Source organism: Manis pentadactyla, chromosome 4, assembly GCF_030020395.1.
Source record: "Manis pentadactyla isolate mManPen7 chromosome 4, mManPen7.hap1, whole genome shotgun sequence".
Taxonomy (NCBI): Eukaryota; Metazoa; Chordata; class Mammalia; order Pholidota; family Manidae; genus Manis; species Manis pentadactyla.
Window position 1 is genome coordinate 143,792,157 of NC_080022.1, and position 20,008 is coordinate 143,812,164.

A 20,008-nucleotide genomic window follows, 5' to 3' on the forward strand; every position below is an offset into this window, starting at 1 on the left:
GCAAAACCAACATGTCCCAGAGCCAGTGGACTCCTCAATGGAATCTGCTACACTCGACACGAGCCTGCTTGCGGCCGAGGAGTGTAGAAAGTGCTGTTCGCAGACTGCGCGGTGAAGGAGAAAAAGAGGAGAGAGAGCCATACTGCTGACGTTGAAGGCCCGGCCCTGCGAGGTTGCACAGGGTAAGTGGCGTTGGCCAGGAGGCAGTGGCGAAGGGGAAGGAAAGAGGATTTGGGTTGGGGGCGGGGCCTGCGGCACAGCATGGCTCCTGATTGCCGGAGCGCGGCTGCCAATCTCACAGAATCGCTGGGTTAACCAGTGCGCTGGCGAGACGCGCTCAGATATACTGAGTGAGCCCTGAGAAGCAGTCTCAGATCCTGACGGTGCAGCAGCCCGCAGCCTCAGCCGGAGAGTCCCAACCGCTTTCAATGGAGGAGAAGCCCGGCCAGCCACAGCCTCAGCACCATCACAACCACCACCACCCGCACCATCACCCCCAGCAGCAGCAGCCGCAGCAGCCGCCGCACCACCATCACCATTATTATTTCTACAACCACAGCCACAACCACCATCACCACCATCATCACCAGCAGCCTCACCAGTACCTGCAGCATGGAGCCGAGGGCAGCCCCAAGGCCCAGCCAAAACCGATGAAACATGAGCAGAAACACGCCCTCCAGCAACACCAGGAAACGCCGAAGAAGAAAACAGGTCTGGGAGGGAGGACGAGTGGGGGAAGGGGAACGAGGTTGGGGGCAGGGGAGATGGGGGTGGGGCTGCATCGGGAGAGCGCGGCCTGGGTCGGGGTGTGTGTGTGTGTGTGTGTGTGTTTGCGTCCTGCGGGCCTGCGAAAGCCCCCTTTTATTCTAGAGCTTGGGCTGGGCCCGAGGGTTTGCAGCGCCCTCTTCCCCCTCAGCATGGGAGAGGCCCAGCCAGGCCAGTGTGACCTTCCCGGCCCTCGCCCGGACTGGAGGGAGACCCGGAGGGTCGGCCGTGGACGTCTAGCCGCCTTTTTACCTTCCCGCGCGGCCTTGGAGGGACCTTTTATTTTGGAGGCCTGAGTTGGGGTGAACCTAGCCCTCCCCCCGAGCCCTTCGGGTGTATCTCGGGAAGGCCTAGCGAATCCCGACTGGGGTAGTGTCGCGAGACCCTTTTGCGAGCGGCGAGGAGGGTAGGTGGGCAGAGTGAGGAAGTGTCTCCCTCACCCGCCACCCCACTCCCACCTGTGGCCTTGGGGTTCTCCGTCTGGGGGGACGATTGGGGCCCCTCGTTCTGTAGATAATGTCCATTCGTAGATGCCCCTTTTGGGGACCGGACGCGGCAATTTTTTCCCGCGGCTCCTTTCGAGCCCGGCGCCCCGGGCCCGCTCCCCCCAGAGCCGGCGCGGCTGGAATGTTCTCTCCTCCTCGCGGGGCCGCTTCCTGTCCGCCATGTTGGAAGCCGATTCCTGTCACCGACTCCGGCCCACAGAGGAGCGGAGGGGGAAGGGTGTCGAGGGGCACACGGCGCGGCGGAGCCGGGTGGCTCTGGATCCCCATGGCGGTCGCCTTGGCTGGCTGAGGGGGCGCCGCCGCCCCAGGCCCGCGGTCGCCCCTCCCCCCGTCGCCCGTCGGATTGTGTAACCCGGTGGCGGCCGCGCGGCCCCGGGCGGGTCCCTGGGGTGAGGGGCGGGGGCGGTTGGGGTGGAGGAGGGAAGCGGCCACGAGGGGAGCGGCCTGCCCCGGGCCCTGCGCGCCGGCGGTCGCGTTTCCCGCTCCCGGCTGAGGCGGGAGGCGCGGGGAGCCGTCCTCGCGGCAGAGTGCCGGGAGAAGGAAGCCGCGGGCGGAGGCCGCGGCCCTCCCCAGGGCAGGAGGACTTGAGGGGGATACATTTTGGGTAGAGGCGGTGCCTGAAGGCCGGGTGGGGTGCCCAGCGGGAACCAGGCTCCCCGGTCACGAGTTTCTCGGCCACAGAAACCTCGTCTCCTGCCAGGTTCGCTCACGACTCCGCGCCTCAGGCTTTCACTTGGGCCCTTTCCTTCTAGCAGCTCATTTTTACAAAAAAAAAAAAAGCTTGTTCTGTCTCCTTCCAACATGCACCCTGCACCTCTCCTCCCAACCCCCAGTACTTACTCTGTTGATGAGGAGAGAGATTAGGGAAATGTTGGATTGGATGGAAGAAAAGGAGAAAGGTTTTTTTTTACCCCTATTTCTTGTTCTTAAGGGTGAACCAAGGTTGCTTATCCATGAGGTTGGTTCATTACCCTTTTGCCTCGGAAAGAGACTCTTTTCCGTGTTAGTAAGAAAGGTTTTCCCATTTTAAAATCGATATTGATACCAAAACTTAACGTTTTTAGCAAATGTTAAATTAAGGGTAGGGTAGTCATTTTAGAAGACATCTGAGAAGAAACAAGTTTATAACCATGCAGATTTTAAAAAACGAGATCTTTTTTAATTGAAGAGAAATGAAAGGAATGGTAGGCAAATGAAAGTTAAACCCAGCATGTCAACTCTGATAAAAGCAGTTACTGAGGTTTGGAGAAAAACTGATGTTCTATTGCAGTCAGTTTAACTTGAAGACTGAGATTGAAATGCCGGGTTTTCCACTTTTGCGGGTGGTAATGGACTGATAGTGTGTGTAGTAGAAATGAACATAGAAACGTGTTGAGTGTTTAATTCTAGGGATTTGGAATAGTTTAGAAACTGTACCACACTAGATCGTAGTAATGTGAGGTCTTTTTCAACTTAAAGGTGAAAAAATCTTAACCTTATTGAGGGTTGAAATATATGTATTGTTGTTCAGACTGAAAAAATTGTATTTTGTCAGTCAGGTATTAATGTACTCCTGGAGGACTCCTCTCTACATACAGAAGTAGTCCCTGAACTATTCAAGGTGGCATTTTTCAAATTAGTATGTCTTATCCTGGAAGGGGATAAATAGGGGACACTGGCTTAGCAATTTGGAGAGAAAGTAAACAATTTGGGATGAGCAGTTTTTCAGACCTGTACAGGCCTAGTCACAGTACTTTTGCTTCAACATGCATAATGCTGATAGAAAATTTGTGAAGATTTTTGAGATGTAGCTAATGGGTTGGGGTGGGCTTTTATGACCCATCATTACCCCCATAAACAGTAGTAGTTTTTCCTTATCCAGAAGAGGGCGCAAGAGAAGGCCAAATGTGCTTAGTAATTTCGGTTTCTAATTCAAAAACCAGATTTATCAGGACTCAGGTTTTACTGAGTCCATTTGAAGTACGATTAGATGCTTTAGCATGGAAATCATGAATAATAAAGCTCTAGGAGTCCTTTGATTTCTCTCAGTAATTCTATATAGTATTTGCATTTTTCTTAAATACCTAAAGTTTTAAAAAGAAAATGCCTCTCTGGCTGACTTTTGCATACCAACAAGGTTGTTGTAGGAAACATTTTATATAATTAAATGAGAAATGTTTTTTGTCATTAAAACTTGGGGGTGGGAGTATAGTGGCTTCTGAGTTGTTTTTAAATTGGTGATTATGTAGTCATCTTAGGGAAAATTACTCCAGTTCACTTAGAAGTCTTGGCTTTGGTCCGACTTTGTTGGACTTTTTTGTTGTTTAAGAAGACTCTTGCCTTTGAGATCTGAAAAGTTATAACTAATGGGCCCAAGAGTATAAACCTTTGTTTAGCCTGTTAGAGTGTTAAATGGTTATATAGTTCTTCTCTTTGGTCTAGAGTTGTATATGGGTAAACTCATACCTGTTAAAAATGTTGAGAGCCTCTGTGTAGGAACTTTCTGGTTTTCTAAAGGTCTCTAATTTACTGTTCATAGTTAGGATTTTTCCACCAAAAGTTTGACTTGATTGGCTATCATAGCTTTTTCAACAGCCAAAAAAATAAAATGTAATTCCACGGTAGACTTTTACAAAACATATTCTCTAAGTTACAGGTTTCGTGCTATTCTATGTAGGAATGATTATGCCCTAAGTATGTTTTCTTACTTCCTGAAAGTTAAGATACTAGTAGAAAGTGACTTCATTTGCTCATTTTTAGTGTTCCCATCTTTGTCTCTGATACAGAATGAGTGACTTAAAATTATCATAAACCCTGTTGTAAGTCTTCCCAGATTGTTCTATTCCCCATCAAGTTCTTTTGAAACAATGGTTCTCAAATTTAAAAAGTCTTAATATCTCTTAATACTCTTAAAATACACAAAGGTATTTTGATGTGAGTTACAGCTATTGATATTTACTATATTGGAAATTAAAACAAAAATTTCAAAATAAGAATATGCAAGCTCATTTGCCTTTTAGATTTAACAGGCTACAGGCTCAAGAGAATGAATGAAAGTGCAAGGGCAGATTACTTGGTATTACTATTAAATACCACCCCCTCCTTGAAAAGGTACCTGAAATGAATGTGTATATCCTGTTTATCTATTTCTAATGACTTGACTTCAAAATCTTTTGGGCAATATATCACAGAAATTTAGATAAGTAATACCACTATTTTACTAGTAATCAAATGGGAAAAGTTGTTGGCTCAGTTGAATCACCTATAGTGTAGTAAACTGTTTGTGTTAGTTGGCGGTCTTTAAACTTGAATACCATAATGCTTTTTAAACTTAGAAGACTTTCAGTGTAGTTTTGTTAGAAAACATTTCCTTACTGCATCATTTGGTTAGGCAGTATGACAGTGATAGGAAACCCTGCTCTAGACAGACTGTGTAGTTCAGATTTTTGGGCAAGTTACTTAATTTCTCTGAGAATTTGTTTACCCAAATGTAAATTGAAGAAAATATGTAAGATGTAGAAACATTGGTACATAGGCATTTGGATTTCATACATTAATAGTATGATCTAATGTTTAAGAAATGTCAAAATGAATTTAAGACTAGTTTAGAAAAAGTCCACAGGTGTTATATTTTTGTTCAACAGGATAAAATAGAAACTGCTTATGGTGACCACCAGCCATTTATGGTTTCAGAGAAATGTACCCTTTAACGTCCCTGTAATACTTAAACAATTACTGTATCAATGTAACTTGGTTTTGCCCAGAGGGTAGCTTTGCTCTTCATTGTAAAGAGCCTTGTGAGAATGATGGGAGGTTGATTCTGTTGGATGAGAGGTTTTATAGCTTACTGCTTAAGAGATCATACCATGTTCTTTCTGACCCTTGGAATCCCAGCTCAGTTCTCTTAGTAGACCTTCCAATCTGTTGAATGGGGCTTGTGTGTCTTAGAGAGATGTGAGATAAAAATGTAAAGTAAAGCTAAAGCTCCGTGGCAATAATGTCTAGCTAATAAATAAATAGTCGTTTAGTGTTAGGTACTACTGTAGTTCATGTATTGTAATTTTTTAAACTTTTCTTTTTCTCCATAGGCTATGTTGAACTAAATGGTAATGCTGGAGAAAGAGAAATACCTTTAAAGAGCCTGGGTTCTGATGAAGCTACCAACCCTATTTCCAGGGTCCTCAATGGCAACCAACAAATTGTAGACACTAATCTGAAGCAGACTGTAAAAGCCAACACCTTTGGGAAAGCAGGAATTAAAACCAGGAATTTCATTCAGAAAAACAGTATGGACAAAAAGAATGGGAAGTCTTACGAAAATAAGTCTGGAGAGAACCAGTCTGTAGACAAGACCGATACTGCAGCAATTCCGAATGGTGTTGTGACAAATAATTCTGGGTATATTACTAATGGTTATATGGGCAAAGGAGCAGATAATGATGGTAGTGGATCTGAGAGTGGATATACCACTCCTAAAAAAAGGAAAGCTAGGCGCAATAGTGCCAAGGGTTGTGAAAACCTTAATTTAGCACAGGACAAAATAATGCAGCAAGAGACCAGTGTCCCAACCTTAAAACAGGGACTTGAAAGTTACAAGCCTGACTATAGTGAACAAAAGGGAAATCGAGTAGATGGTTCAAAGCCCATTTGGAAGTATGAGAGTGGGCCTGGAGGAACAAGTCGAGGAAAACCTGCTGTGGGTGATATGCTGCGGAAAAGCTCTGATATTAAACCTGCTGTGAGCAGCAAAAAGTTTGATGATCGGCCCAAAGGAAAGCATGCTTCTGCTGTTGCCTCCAAAGAGGATTCATGGACCCTATTTAAACCACCCCCAGTTTTTCCAGTGGACAATAGCAGTGCTAAAATAGTTCCCAAAATAAGTTACGCAAGCAAGGTTAAGGAAAACCTCAACAAAACTGTACAGAACTCGTCACCATCTTCATCTTCATCCTCTTCATCATCTACTGGGGAAACTCAGACCCAGTCTTCAAGTCGGTTATCCCAAGTCCCTATGTCAGCGCTGAAATCTGTTACTTCGGCCAACTTTTCTAATGGGCCTGTTTTAGCAGGGACTGATGCAAGTGTATATTCTCCAGGGAGTCAGCCACTGCTAACTACTGCTACTAATACTCTAACACCCATCTCTTCTGGGACTGATTCAGTTCTCCAGGACATGAGTCTAACTTCAGCAGCTGTTGAACAAATTAAGTCTAGCCTTTTTATCTACCCTTCAAATATGCAAACTGTGCTGTTGAGCACAGCACAAGTGGATCTACCCTCTCAGACAGATCAGCAGAACCTGGGGGATATCTTCCAGAATCAGTGGGGTTTATCATTTATAAATGAGCCCAGTGCTGGCCCTGAGACTGTAATTGGGAAGTCATCAGATCATAAAGCAATGGAGGTGACATTTCAAGGGGAATATCCTGCCGCTTTGGTTCCACAGGGTGCTGAAATAATCCCCTCAGGAACTGAGCATCCTGTGTTTCCCAAGGCTTATGAGCTGGAAAAACGGACTAGTCCTCAAGTTCTGGGTAGCATTCTAAAATCTGGGACGACTAGTGAAAGTGGAGCCTTACCCTTGGAACCCAGTCATATAGGTGACCTGCAAAAAGCAGACACCAGTAGTCAAGGTGCTTTAGTGTTTCTCTCAAAGGACTACGAGATAGAAAATCAAAATCCTCTGGCGTCTCCTACGAACACTTTGTTAGGCTCCGCCAAAGAACAGAGATACCAGAGAGGCCTAGAAAGGAATGATAGCTGGGGTTCTTTTGACCTGAGGGCTGCTATTGTATATCACACTAAAGGTAACTCATTTGTTTACTATACAAAGATTTGTATTGGTCATTTTAAAAATCGTATTGGTCAATTTAATATATACTTACAGCTTTTGTAGTAAGGGTGAATTTTGTAAATTACCATGAGATTCTTTAAGAATTTCAGAGCTTAGCTGAAAATAAAACAATGTGGATAAGCAGCTGATAACAAACTAATTCAGGGTCTTTGGAAATAGTACAGTTTAAGTTTGGAAATGATGTTCACTTTTCCAACTTGTAAGCAGTTCATTTTATATAGATAAGTGTAAGTGTAATTGACCTCCTGTCTGGTTCAGTGAATAAAGGGATGGGGGAGTGCTTAAAGGGATGAAATTATATTGTCTCTTGAACACACTTAACATTTTTCTTTGAACGGATGTTCCCTGTCCTTTGTTTTTTGTATCATATGCTTTATTAGTGAGCTACTCAGTAGTTCTGATGTGCTTAAAATGAATGGGAGCAGTGTTTTTATTGAAGTGTAATTGATATACAATATTATATTGGTTTTCAAGGGCAGAACAGTGATTTGACAGTTACTTACATTAGGAAATACCCCCCCAGCTAGTGTAGTTACTGTACTATCTGTCAACATGAAAAGATATTACAGAATTATCACTGTATTCTCTGTGCTGTACTTTCAACCCCAGGAGCACTGTATTTGAGAAAGAGTCCAAAAAGATAGTGTCAAACTATTTTTTTCTCTTTAAGAGAAGGAATGGGTGCTGAGTGGTAACTAGGAAATAATAGCGACAAACTACTATGGCAAGACCAGTTAGCGTTATAGGGACCAGGCCCTTGGGAGTCTGTAATTTTCATAACCCCAAAGCCTTTGTTTAAAAAAACGAACCATCTTTCATATTCCATGCTAAAAACTTCCTTAAGAGTACGGTGTATTTATGTCTTTAAAAAACTTGCTGTATGAGATGTAAATACTTAAAGCAAATAATGAGGTTTTATGAGTGATGTTACAACCTTGGTGCTTTAAGAGCATTGGTTTTTAGTCTTCCACCTCCATCCCCCAACCCTGCTTGCCTAAAGGAAATCCATACCCCGTGCACGTGTGCACAAACCTAATACATACTGTGAATTCCCATTTTTAACAGTGGCTAATTTAGGCAGTGATTTGCAACTGTAGGGAAGGGCCAGTATATCAGATAGTGGGACTAGTTAATTACCATATTCTCCCTGGGAGAATCCTTGTCACAGATGAATAACAAAGCTATGTTGTAACTTTTAAGCAAATTACCTAGTTGGCATACCTTTCCTTATCTGCAAACTGGAAGATTTTTAGTAAAGTAGATGTCCTATTTCTATTTTTCCTTTAAAAATTGAGAGTAAGTAAAGTTGCCTCTTAAGAGTTTAGGAGTAGAAATCCTTGCAGATAAAATTACCTGTCTTTTCTCCAGCACTGCTCTTTGGAGGCGATCCAGGAAATGCATGTTCTTAGGAAAGGTAGGGCAAAAGATGTTTCGTTTCTTAATACATGGTTAACAGTTCTGCCAATGGAGTAGTTGGGTATTCGTAGTGTTCTTTTCTGTGCCGTCTGCCTTTTCCATTATTTGGAAAATCTTTACTAAAGTATTTTGTACTGATGGTCATTATGTGAGCTTGAGAGGATAATCTGGTTGTGTTATGTTGTCCCACAACCTGTCAAAAATTTTGGGACAGGTTGTTGCATTAGGTGGTTTGTTGATTGTAAGTATCATTTTTATTCTGGGAAATTTCAGGGCTTTTTAGGTGGGAATAACTCCTGTTTTTTTCTAGGTATTCTGTATGCATTTTGCCTCTATAGATGGGTTACCAGATATGAAATCAGTGGTATTTAAATAAACTAATGCCCCTACATGGATTCTTTTATGTTTAATTTTGCTGGTGTTACAGAAAATTTGCTTTAGTAAAGTGCAGCAAATTGAGTTTTTTACATGTACATTTTGTTGGAATTAAATTGGTATTGATTGGGGTTTTTTTACCCCTTCTAGAAAAATAGGGAATGTTGTTAAATTAGGTTGTTAAGTGGCAAGTTCTTTGAATTCCTGCCAAATGTAGATTGGTCTATAGGTCACTGATTTCTCTTCCCTTTGAATTTGTTTTTAACTCACAGGTTTTTGAAGATTTGAAGATCTTTTTCATAAGTGAAGGCTTGTGGGGGGTTGTTATTTCTAAGTTTTCTTAAACTCTAAAAGGTAATAATCAGTTGGGCTTATTGGAATATCCTTTAGAAGAGCCACCTGTATTATTTTATTGTTTCTTTAATATAGTCTTTTCTTTAAATGTTCAGAAGTAGTCTCTTACTGAGTTGAAGTTAGGTTTAGAACAGCTTTCTTTGGAAATTGGTAAGCAGGTGTGTTACGTCTGTTCAATAGGAATATGGTGCATTTTTTTAGATTAAATACTAATTACTTGGAGCCTTAGAAGTGCTGCAGAATTTTTAAAATCTGTTAAGTAAAATTGAGGATATGAAATGATACATTGAACCATCAGAAGAAATTGATGGGAATTCTAGTGCTTGGAATTTTCTTTTAGCATTTGGTACATATGCTACCAACTTCTCTTAAGACTTAATCTCTGTGTTATCTGGGAAAGTATTATACCATTGCAACGCAGTCAGTGTTTAAGGTGAGATAGGCCCTCTTTTCCTGTTTACCTCAAGTGACACTTAGGCAAACTTGTGATACTTGTTTAATTGATTATGAAAAAATATAAGTATACACAAAAATTGAGCCAATAATACAGGGAACTCCAGTGTGTACCCATCATCCAGCTTGAATATTTCAAAAGCATTATCATTCTTGTTTCATCTATCTACCTTCACAGTTTTTTTGGTAGAGTTTTTTAAAAGCAAATTCCAGGTATCCTAACATTTTACTAGTCAATACATTGCATATGTTAGCATGATGACTTTTAGTGCACATCCAAGGACATATTTTCAAAGTAGTTATTCAGAATGTTTAGTTTAGTAGAACTTTTTGGTTTGTTGTCCCAGGCTTGTAACAGTAGATCCTAACTTTTGAGGTGAATCTTTGGTTTTGAAATGGTTTAAAGTCATTCAAAGCAAGTCTGTTTGAATAAAACGGATGGGTGTGAGTTGTGTGTTTAATCATAGGGTTAATTTAAACCATGTTGATTTATCTTGCCTGGCTAATACTGCACTGAAGGATACCAAGCATTCAGAATGCTGATGCCTTGGAATATTCACTAAAAAACAATTTGATATGGTAGATTTTACCTAGCAGGGAGAGAGACATGGGGGAGATGAAGAGAGAAATAAGACTTAATCCTTGATGTTTGGGGTGACTTACATAAAAGTTGTCTAGTTTAAAACATCTCTGAGGCAACTCCAGGCTATTACACGAAAGTTTAAAAATTTGTTTCTGTATTACCTCCACAGGTGACAGGTTTACTGGCATAAGTGATTTGATTCACTACATCTGGGCTGGGCCCTCGAATTTTTTTAATTGTTTTAACTCACTAGGTGGGTTCCAGTTGCCAGCTAGGACTGGGAGCTCTAGGTTGAGAGTTTTGTTCAGCTTAATCCTGCTTTCCTTTCCTCTGCCACTGTTTTCTATACTGTTAAGGAGTTATACAATAACTTGCATATGTTTGTGTTTTCCTTTCCATAATCATGTGCCTACGACAGGCAAAGTACTGTGCTTAGTTATAGAAGACTTAACTTTAACAGAATCTTTTCCTTTACTTTAAAGAACTTCAGCAGAGGAGAAAATAATATACAAGTTTATAAGGCAACATACTAACTGTCATAAGGATAAAAATAACTAGGAGATTTAAGTGGAGGGAGAGAATTTCTAATGGAGTAAACGTAGTAAGAGTAAACCCAGGATAGTATGTTTTCGTGGAGGCAGCAGCATTTAAACTGGGTTTTGATGTCTGGGAAAGATTTTTGACTTGGAAATGCAGAGAAGAGGAAGATAAAGAATAGAAAAGTTGGAGAATTCATGAGTAAATGTAAATATTGAAAGGGATCCACTTTGGATGTGGTGAGGCAATACAAAGGAAGGTAAATGGAAGCTTTTAATTTCAGTCTGGAGGCAGGTGAGCCATAAGATGTCAGGACCATAGATTGTAGGAATAGAATTAACTTAAAATGATGGAAGACAGGCATTTTAATGCTGCTATTCCCAATTTCTGTGTCCTTGGGCAAATTACTTTTAAACCTGGATTCCTAACTTTACAAAATAAGCATTTCAGCCTATGTTTTGTTGTATCAGATTGTACTCAACATTAAAAACTGAACTGGTGTTAAGCAATTGACTTGTAGACCTGTGTTCAGGTAGGTTAATATGGCACCAGTTTGTAGGGTAGATTGGAAGGCATTATTCTGATGACTAGAAGCAGAAGATCAGTTAGAATCTTGCAGTAGTCCAGGCATAGAAATAGAAATAACAAAGGTTTTCCCCTTTGTATTTGCAGTCATGTGAATGTATTTATCCAAAAATAAACAAACATTTTTAAGTTCTTGGGTAAGGGCACACGGGAACTGATAAACAATTCTACGTCTGTAGGATTTGGGAAACAGAATAGGGTTAATTGGGAAAAAGTGTAGGTTAATCGATGCATAAAACTTGACAGGAATTATGTAGACAGCTCAGATACTTGTTCACAGAAGTACCTGAATAAGTTTTCTCCTGTTAACACATTGCTTAATATAATTATTTGCACCTTTACTATCCTTTTTTTCCCCCGCAATTGCTCCATGATTACCAGTGGCATTACAGCTGTCTTTCTCATAACCTTACTGCAGGTGTCTGCAGACTGACTTTGGTTTCAGCCCTAGTTGAATTTCCTAGATTTGGGTAGGGTTCTTATTTTTCCCTCTAATATGGGACATACAGGATTATATATAACAAGTAACTGTAATATGGTGTTAAGATCCTTTTTCCCCAATAACTTGTCATATAACCATCCATACTGGATGCTTTATTTCTCTTTAAGTCTGCTTTTTTAGTGCAGTTATAATAAATTTACTTTGGTATTAGTCTAAGGAATTTATAGAAGTTAAAATTTAACACCCATATTTCAATAGCTTAACCTGAGGGTGAGGGAAATAACCACCCATGTTATAAAAGCAGAAATTGTCTGTTACTCTCATAGTAGCAGTTTCATTCCAAGTAACTTGAATTTGATGTTTTACCTTTAAGAGTAAACCAGATTAGAATAAATAACAACAGTAGACATGAGCAAAGAAAACAAAAACAAATCTTGAGCTTCAAGGTTCTAATGTGAGTATTTAGAGTGGTCCAGACATTTCTGTTTAGTATGTTTTGGTACAGCTCCAAATCAGGAATATAGGACAGAAATTGATTCACTTAAGAATTTGTTAACCATCTGCTGGAACGTTGATGACTTCTAACTACCTTAGCCAAGTTTACTTGAAAACGTGTGCTGTATGTAGATCTATGGGTGAAGTCAAACAGAAGGGAAAAGGATGTGGGGAAATAACTGACAGGCTTCTGCAAAAGAATAGGCAGGTACCATGGACTGTTTGAGAAAGAGGAAATCTGAATAGCAAAACATGGTATTGGGATAGCTTGTAGTCATCAAAAGATGGGTAATCCGGATTAGGAGGGGGAAAGGTTGAATTTAAATTTATGTCACCAGCCCTGCTAAATTTTACAGAATTTGATCTGAAATGGCCTAATAAAGAATTGGAAGGTGTGGTTAGTGGTAAACTGATCTGGGGGTTCTCAGTTGGGGGAGTCAGCTTGGTTGGCCTTACATTCATTTTCATTTTGCAGGGGAGCTATTACATGCTTTTTTAATTAAGTTGTCATTGATATACAATCTTACGAAGGTTTCACATGAACAAATATGTTAAAATGATTTTAGATGTCATTGTAAATGTTAAACTGGGACAGTAGTAATCATTCAATTGTAAAGGCAACAAAATAAGCCTCTAGTTGGCTTTAACTGCTCTTAGCTTTGGTCTTTTTCTTTGAAGGATTTTAGAATTGCTGAATCTGGTTAGTTGGCCTATGTATGAAATTGCTGTTTTTGTAGGTCAAAGGAGGTTGAATTATCAGCAGTTTCAAATGGGTCAGTCTAATATTACTTTGTTATATTGTTACTTCCTGACTGATTTGTGGGTAGTATTCCGTTAAATCAATATCTATTTGTTGCACCAGACTGTGTGAAGCAATTGTGGTAAGTAGTTGAAAGAGTTCATGTCATTAAGGAACTCAGTCTAATAGAGGAACATAGGGGGGAGAAATATATTGCTAGTGTGATTGCTCTGTAGAAAAATACATAAAAAGCATTTGGAACATAGTGGAACTCTCTGGGATGGGTGGTGAGGTCAGGAGAGGGTAGTTAAGATTCAAAAAAGAAGTGGAAGTTGGCTTATTGCACAAGGAGAGTCAGAATGTTTTAGGTGGAGGAAATGGAATAGTGTTCAAAAGATTGCCAGCCATTCAGTTTGTTTCAAGGAAGCTAAATGGTGCAAGTTAAAAAAAATCTTTACCTTGATCATCTAACTTATTAATATACCAGCCATGTGTCAAATGCTAGAAATAAATTTTATGCAAGACAAGCACAAACCCAATATCCCTGTAGGTGGTGAGAATCCACTGACATGTTTTGAACAGTTGGTCTCTCAGATTTATTTATTTTTTAATGAAAAGAAAAATAGCCATGCCGTAGAACATAGAAAGTGAGGCTTGATTGATGGCAAAAGAGGCTTGTTAAAACTTGGGAAATGTTCATAAAATACCACTTCTTAAACCAGGGTAGTGGATTGGGCTAGAGAGAAAGGAATAGGTGACTAGAAAGTTACAGGTGACTTAACTTTGGATAAGAACTGCAGCAGTTTATAGTAACCACATTGTTTTTCATGTAAAACCTTCATAAGGGTGTACATCAGTAATACCTTAATTTAAAAATTTCATATAAATAAAAGTAATACTTGCTCATGGTGAAAAAAAGAATTGCAGTAGTTGAACATTTCTTTACTAAATTCTCTAATTTACATTTCCTTAACTTCTCCCATTCCTGTATTCTCCATCTTCACTATAACCTTCCTGGTATAATTGTCTTTTCCTCAAGTGTTGGTGTTCATTCAGTCCCCTCTTCATTCTGCTCAAATACTTCCAGGTAATCTTGTCCAATTCTATCACTGTATATTAAGCTCAAAACAAATTCAACTGCTCTTACTCTGAGTTCAGAACACATAAATGTTGAATATATATTACTCCAATTCTATGTATATATAAAACTAAACTTATTTTTTTTTTTCAAAACCAGTTCTCTCCTGTCTTCCGTTTCAGTGAATTAGCATGTAACTTACTGTTAGGTTATATGGATCCTGTTCTAACATCTCTATTTTTTTCTTTTCCATCTCTAATACAACTGTCCTCTTTTCTTCATTTTCACAGTAATATTTACTGGGCTCTTTCTCTGTACTGTAGTCCCTCCTTATCCATGGTTTCACTTTTGCTCAGTCAGCTGTGACCCATAAGGAGATGATCCTCCTGACTTATCATCAGAAGGTCATAGTAGCCTAATGCTACATCATAATGCCTACATCATTCACCTCACTCCATCTTACCACATAGGCACTTCAGCACCTCAGTCATCACAAGAAGGTTGAGTACAATACAAAAAGATACTCTGAAAGAGACCGCATTCACATAATTTTTATTAAAGGATATTGTTACAAAATATTCTGTTTTATTTTACTGTTAATCTGTTACTATGCCTAATTTATAAATTAAACTTTATCATAGGTATGTATGTATAGGAAAAAACATTTTTTTTCCTATACATAGGATTTATATAGTATACATAGGATTTAGTATTACTGTGTTTTCAGGTATCAACTGGAGGGGTCTTGGAACATAACTCCTGCAGATTAGTGGGGGAACTACTGTATTGTCATTTTATCCATTCATTTCAGTTGCCTGGAAGAATCATTACTAATATTTAGTATAGTAACCTCAAATTTCTTCAGAGGTTTCCCTTCACCTAGATGATTAAATAATAAACTTCATGTGTGTGTCTTTGTGCCCTGTCCCCTAAATAGCAGAATAGCTTTTTTTCTTTTTCTAAACCTTACCTTCTTAGTGATTTTCAGCCCTGTTTCCTGAATAGTGTTCTTTGTGAAAATTTTTTCCTCTTAGTGACTTCCAGCCTTATAAGCTACTTGGGACTGCTGAAACATGGGTCAGCAAACTTTGTATTAAGGATCAGAAAATAAAACTTTAGGCTTTGTGAGCCATAGGGCCTCTGTTGGAATTACTTGATTCTGCATTGTACACAAAAGCAGCCATAGATAATATATATGGTGTGTCGCTCTCTTACAGTAAAAAACTATTTGCAAATACAGGTGGTGAGTAGAACCCTGATCTAGCACACTTCATAATACCACCGAGCTTTGTCCATGGTGATGCTTCTACCTAGAAAAGATGCCTTCTTTTTAAGCTCAGAGAAGCAGAACCTATCTATTATTGTATCTGTACCCCCTAAGTATTTTTAATCCACCTGGAAATAATAACTTGCAGGTATTTGGACTTCACTAAAGAATCACTGTGATAGGGAGCTATGTAGAAAGTAGTCTGCTTTAGAAAACTGAATGTTAAATTTTCTTCATTTTGATAAGTGATGTAACTAAGTATTTACAAGTTTTTGATACAGTAAAATTTCAATTTTGGATGGTGGTGATCTATAAATTGTGAATTTATAGAATTTTAACAAAATTACCTATTTTGGTAGGTATATGTTAAGAGCAGAAACTTACGATAGCAGGTTTTGCCCTGTGGCCATTTCTCAATAACTATTTGCACAATTGTATGTTTGATCCCTCCTTAAAAAAAGAACTGGGAAGTTAAAGACTTGGATGTGTGTGTACAAGAAAAGGTAGGATTAAAAGTAAGTTACTGTTAGGATTTTTTATAGTTGAATGTGCTTCATTCATTTGTTCAGCTGCTTCAGTAGTAATTAAAATTACGCAAACGCATTTCCTATTTAGAATCTGAATCAAGACTTTTGTGAAATGAAAGAGGGCAAAATATAGTTTACTCCTTTCCTTTGTGTTTTATATCACTAGCTTCCTATTGATTTTAGGATTGTTGAAGCATGGCATATAATGATGCAAACAATATTTGATTTATTTCCCTTTCTTTATGATTTTATCTTTGGATTTCATGGAAACTTTTATATTCTAATCAAGGAAATAAGTTGCTGGTAGTTACAGAAGTAATTAATATTAAATAACCAGAAGGGGAATTGCATTCATTTCTCAGTTCACCACTTAAGATAATGCTGACTTATTTCTTGGCTAGAAGTTAGGCTGGCCCATGGCTAATTTGTTAGCTAGGTCATGCATCCCTTTTTCCCTCCTCAAAAGTCAATCAAATTTACTACTCCAGAGCTTATATTTGAGGGTAATAAAACTTTCTTGCAGAAATCATTTAAAATCCATAGTATGAGAATAAAACCTAAAGCTGAATGTTTCCGTTTAAGCTAAGGAAGTGTCTTCAGTTCATTAAAGAAATTGGGTATTTGCGATTAGTTATTTTTGTCTTTATTCTAAAATTGTATGTTTGCTTTGCTTTTAAAATAATATGATTGCTACTGTGACTGCATATGTATAGCTGACCTCATCCCTCCTCCCTCCAATAAAAAGGGCAGGGGCAGGTTGATGTTTCAGGTAGGGAGGAGAAAAGGAAATGTTATAGCATAGGTTGGTTAAAATGAAAAATTTTATTATTTTTTGCCTTAACATACAGCTAAATATACATTATATTTGCATTAAGCACACTTAATGACCATTCAGTAATTGATGCATACAGAACTCCTCAGGAATTTAGTAGGTGCAAGATAGGGGATTTCTATACTCCATTAAAAGAAAGATAGTATTGGTTGTGTTGGATTAATTTCTTAGTAGTAAGACCAGCCAAGGAATTCTTGGATTTCTTAAAATAAGCCATTCTGAGACAAATTTGTAAGATAATATCTCTAATGAATATTTCAGCTATTTCTGATTGTCTGAAACTAGGAATTAGAAGTTATATTGGAGTATTAGGTAGGAGTGCTATGAGTAGAATTCCCTTTCTGTATCATCTTTTTTTCAGATTAAATTGGTTACAAGTCTCTCCCCTTCTTAGACCTCCTAGGAGAAGGGAACTCCCAGTCTTTGGATGGGCATCTACCTATTTAAAGACCATAGCATAGCATCCAACTAAACTTGGACCAAGTGACAGCCAGTGCATTACAGGTCATGGACTTGGTTCCAGACCACCCTAGTAAAGTGACTATCACAAATAAGCAAGTCAATGAATTTTCTTGTTTCCCTCTGCATATAAAAGTTATACCGTAGCCTATAAAGTGTGCAATAGCATTGTGTCTGAAAAAAAAGTACATACCTTAATTTGAAAACTACATAATTACTAAAAAATATTAACCATCATTGAGCTTTCAGTGAGCCCTAATCACTGATCACAGATCACCATAATAAATACTATAATAATAATGATAAGGTTTGCGATATTGCAACAATTACCAAAATGTGACACAGGGACATCAAGCAAGGGCTATTATTGGAAAATGACAGTGATAGACTTGATCAACACAGAGTTGCCACAAACCTTCAATTTGTTTTTTAAAAAAAAAGTGGGGGGTGGGGAATGGGTGGGGCAATATCTGAGAAGTGCAATAAAGCAAAACGCATTAGAAGGAGGTATGCCTATATTTCCCAGTTTTTGTTTAATCAGGGAATTCAGTGGATTCTATCTGAATAATTACTTGAATCATTTTAAATAACCTTACTGCTCCAAACATCCAATTCTGGTAAATTTTTTTTAAATCTTAGTTTTTCAGAAGTCAAAGAAGACTTTGATGGGGGCTGGGGGGAGGTAAGGAGGTTGGCAAAGAAAATGTGATTCTACCATTCCTTACCCTCATCCATACACAGAAAACAAAAGTAATAATTTCAGATCTATATCCTTATTTTAGCCTTGGGGGAGGGATTATGTTGTACATTAACTGTAATCCATGTTCAGATACATCCTGTTTTAATAAGCTCCACTTTTATTGTTGGTTGCTGATAAATTTTACGTAAGTACAGCTACACAGAATCCAGTTACAGAATAAAATCACCTTTGTCTTTTCAAAATGGTGGAAGTATGGTGGAGGGAAGAGCACTTACTCTCAATATTATAGTTCATTCCTGTTACTCAGTAATTTAATTTAATCTAGTAGAGTATTTCCTTTCAAGGTTCACTTCTTGGGTTCTTGTGGTATAATGGTCATCTACTGCCTTTACTCATGAAGACTTCAAATAACCTCTCTGTGAAGCTTTCTCATATGCTTCTAGGTAGTTCTTCTTACCTCGTCTGTCACTACAGTTTGGTCATATACATATTTTCTGTATCCTAAGACACCAGCATGAGCACATTGTAGATTACCACATTTTAATAGAATTATACCATATAAGAATTGTGTGTTACTAGTAAAATGGGTTTTGTATTGGCACTTTGAACTTTAATGGCTTAAAATAAGAGTAGGTGTTGTTTGAAAAACAGAAATACCTGCCTATACCAGAGTTAAGTAATATTTTAGTAAGGTATTTTAAGGATCAGACTTAGTTAATCAAATTTGATGAATGCTTCTCATTAGAAGACTTGGCCACTGCAGTGGAGGGTGATGGGTTGCCAAAAAATACTTCGTGTTTTTTTATAACAATGAGCTATTATGAGAAATAAATAATTTTCTCTATAGCATGCTTCTCCTATATCTTTGCTATTTGTGTAGACAGAATCGCCCTTGGCAATTTGATTTCAGATAATAATTGACTTTATGCAGTCAACACTTAGCAGCAACCTGAATAACAGTCTTAGGAATTATAGGAAAAAATATGTATTTTGTCTGAGCATTTAGCACTGTGCTATTTCAACCCTTCCTCCAGCTCAGCAGTAAGCAGTCTAGGTTTTTTAGATTTAAAGTGAAAAGTATATCTTTAAACTTTGCTGTACAAAACTTAGTGTATAAAGTGATCCTTCTCATTTTTTTCTTTGCAGAAATGGAATCTGTTTGGAATTTGCAGAAGCAAGGTAAGAATGGTTAGGTTACCTGAAATGTTAGTGCTAATCACTAATTGCAGTACATTATTTTTGAGTGGGAGTAATATGAATAGTGGCCTACCAAATAAATAGACTTTGTATTTTGTGTTATTTAGTGCTGCAGTCAAAAAACACTAGTTATACCAGACTGCTAAGGACAGGTTAACACTGTAAGTGAAAAGAATATATGAAATAACTGCCTGCTGGGTCAAGAACCTAAGTACCCCTCCCTTGCCACCCTCCATTGGTAATTAAGACATAATATAAATACTTTTAATCTAGGAAACCAGCATGAGTAAGTGTTTCCTCTTATGGCAATCTTCCTCTGTATTTGTGTGGTAGACAAGGGATAGCCTAAGGACTAAAATTCATACTTCAGGAAGATACCAGCTGTTTTAGAAACCTATTTGGGCTCTCTATTGTCTTAATATTATAAAAATATAGTGGTTGTGGAATATCTGAAATAAAGTGAGTTTAGGTTTGTAGAACTAGTTGCTGTAATAGATTTGGGCTTTTAGAAGCCTGTAATTGAATTGTATCCCATTTCACATCCACTTTGCTTGTTAATATAAGTGAATTTCAGAAGAATGTGAAATTCCTAGAATTTCAGAACTTGAAGGGTGTTAGAAATTCTCTTCTGTCTTCGTATTTGACAAATTAGGAAACTGAGGCCCAGAGAGGTTAGTATAAAATCTAGAAAGTGGCAGGACTAGAGTGTAGGTTTCCCTGATTTCCCAATACTCCTTCCATCTCTCTCGTTCTTAGGCCAGATCTTTTTTATCTAACACAGCTGTCGCCTGAAGATAACTAAGAAGCTCTTAAACTATTTTGAGTTGCATTCTGTGTACCTTCTTACTCAAATACAAATGAAAAA

General features: G+C 38.7%; 1 protein-coding gene across 1 annotated transcript in view; it reads left to right on the forward strand.

Moving 5' to 3' along the window:
• Nucleotides 1-316: 316 nt before the first annotated feature.
• The window catches only part of NUFIP2 (nuclear FMR1 interacting protein 2), a 29,163-nt gene continuing 9,471 nt past the window's right edge, over nt 317-20,008 (forward strand). The window contains exons 1-3 of the mRNA XM_036889850.2: nt 317-711; nt 5,339-7,057; nt 19,093-19,125. Coding sequence (XP_036745745.1) covers nt 429-711; nt 5,339-7,057; nt 19,093-19,125 — 2,035 coding nt within the window. The 5' untranslated portion in view covers nt 317-428. The remainder of the gene's footprint in view (nt 712-5,338; nt 7,058-19,092; nt 19,126-20,008) is intronic.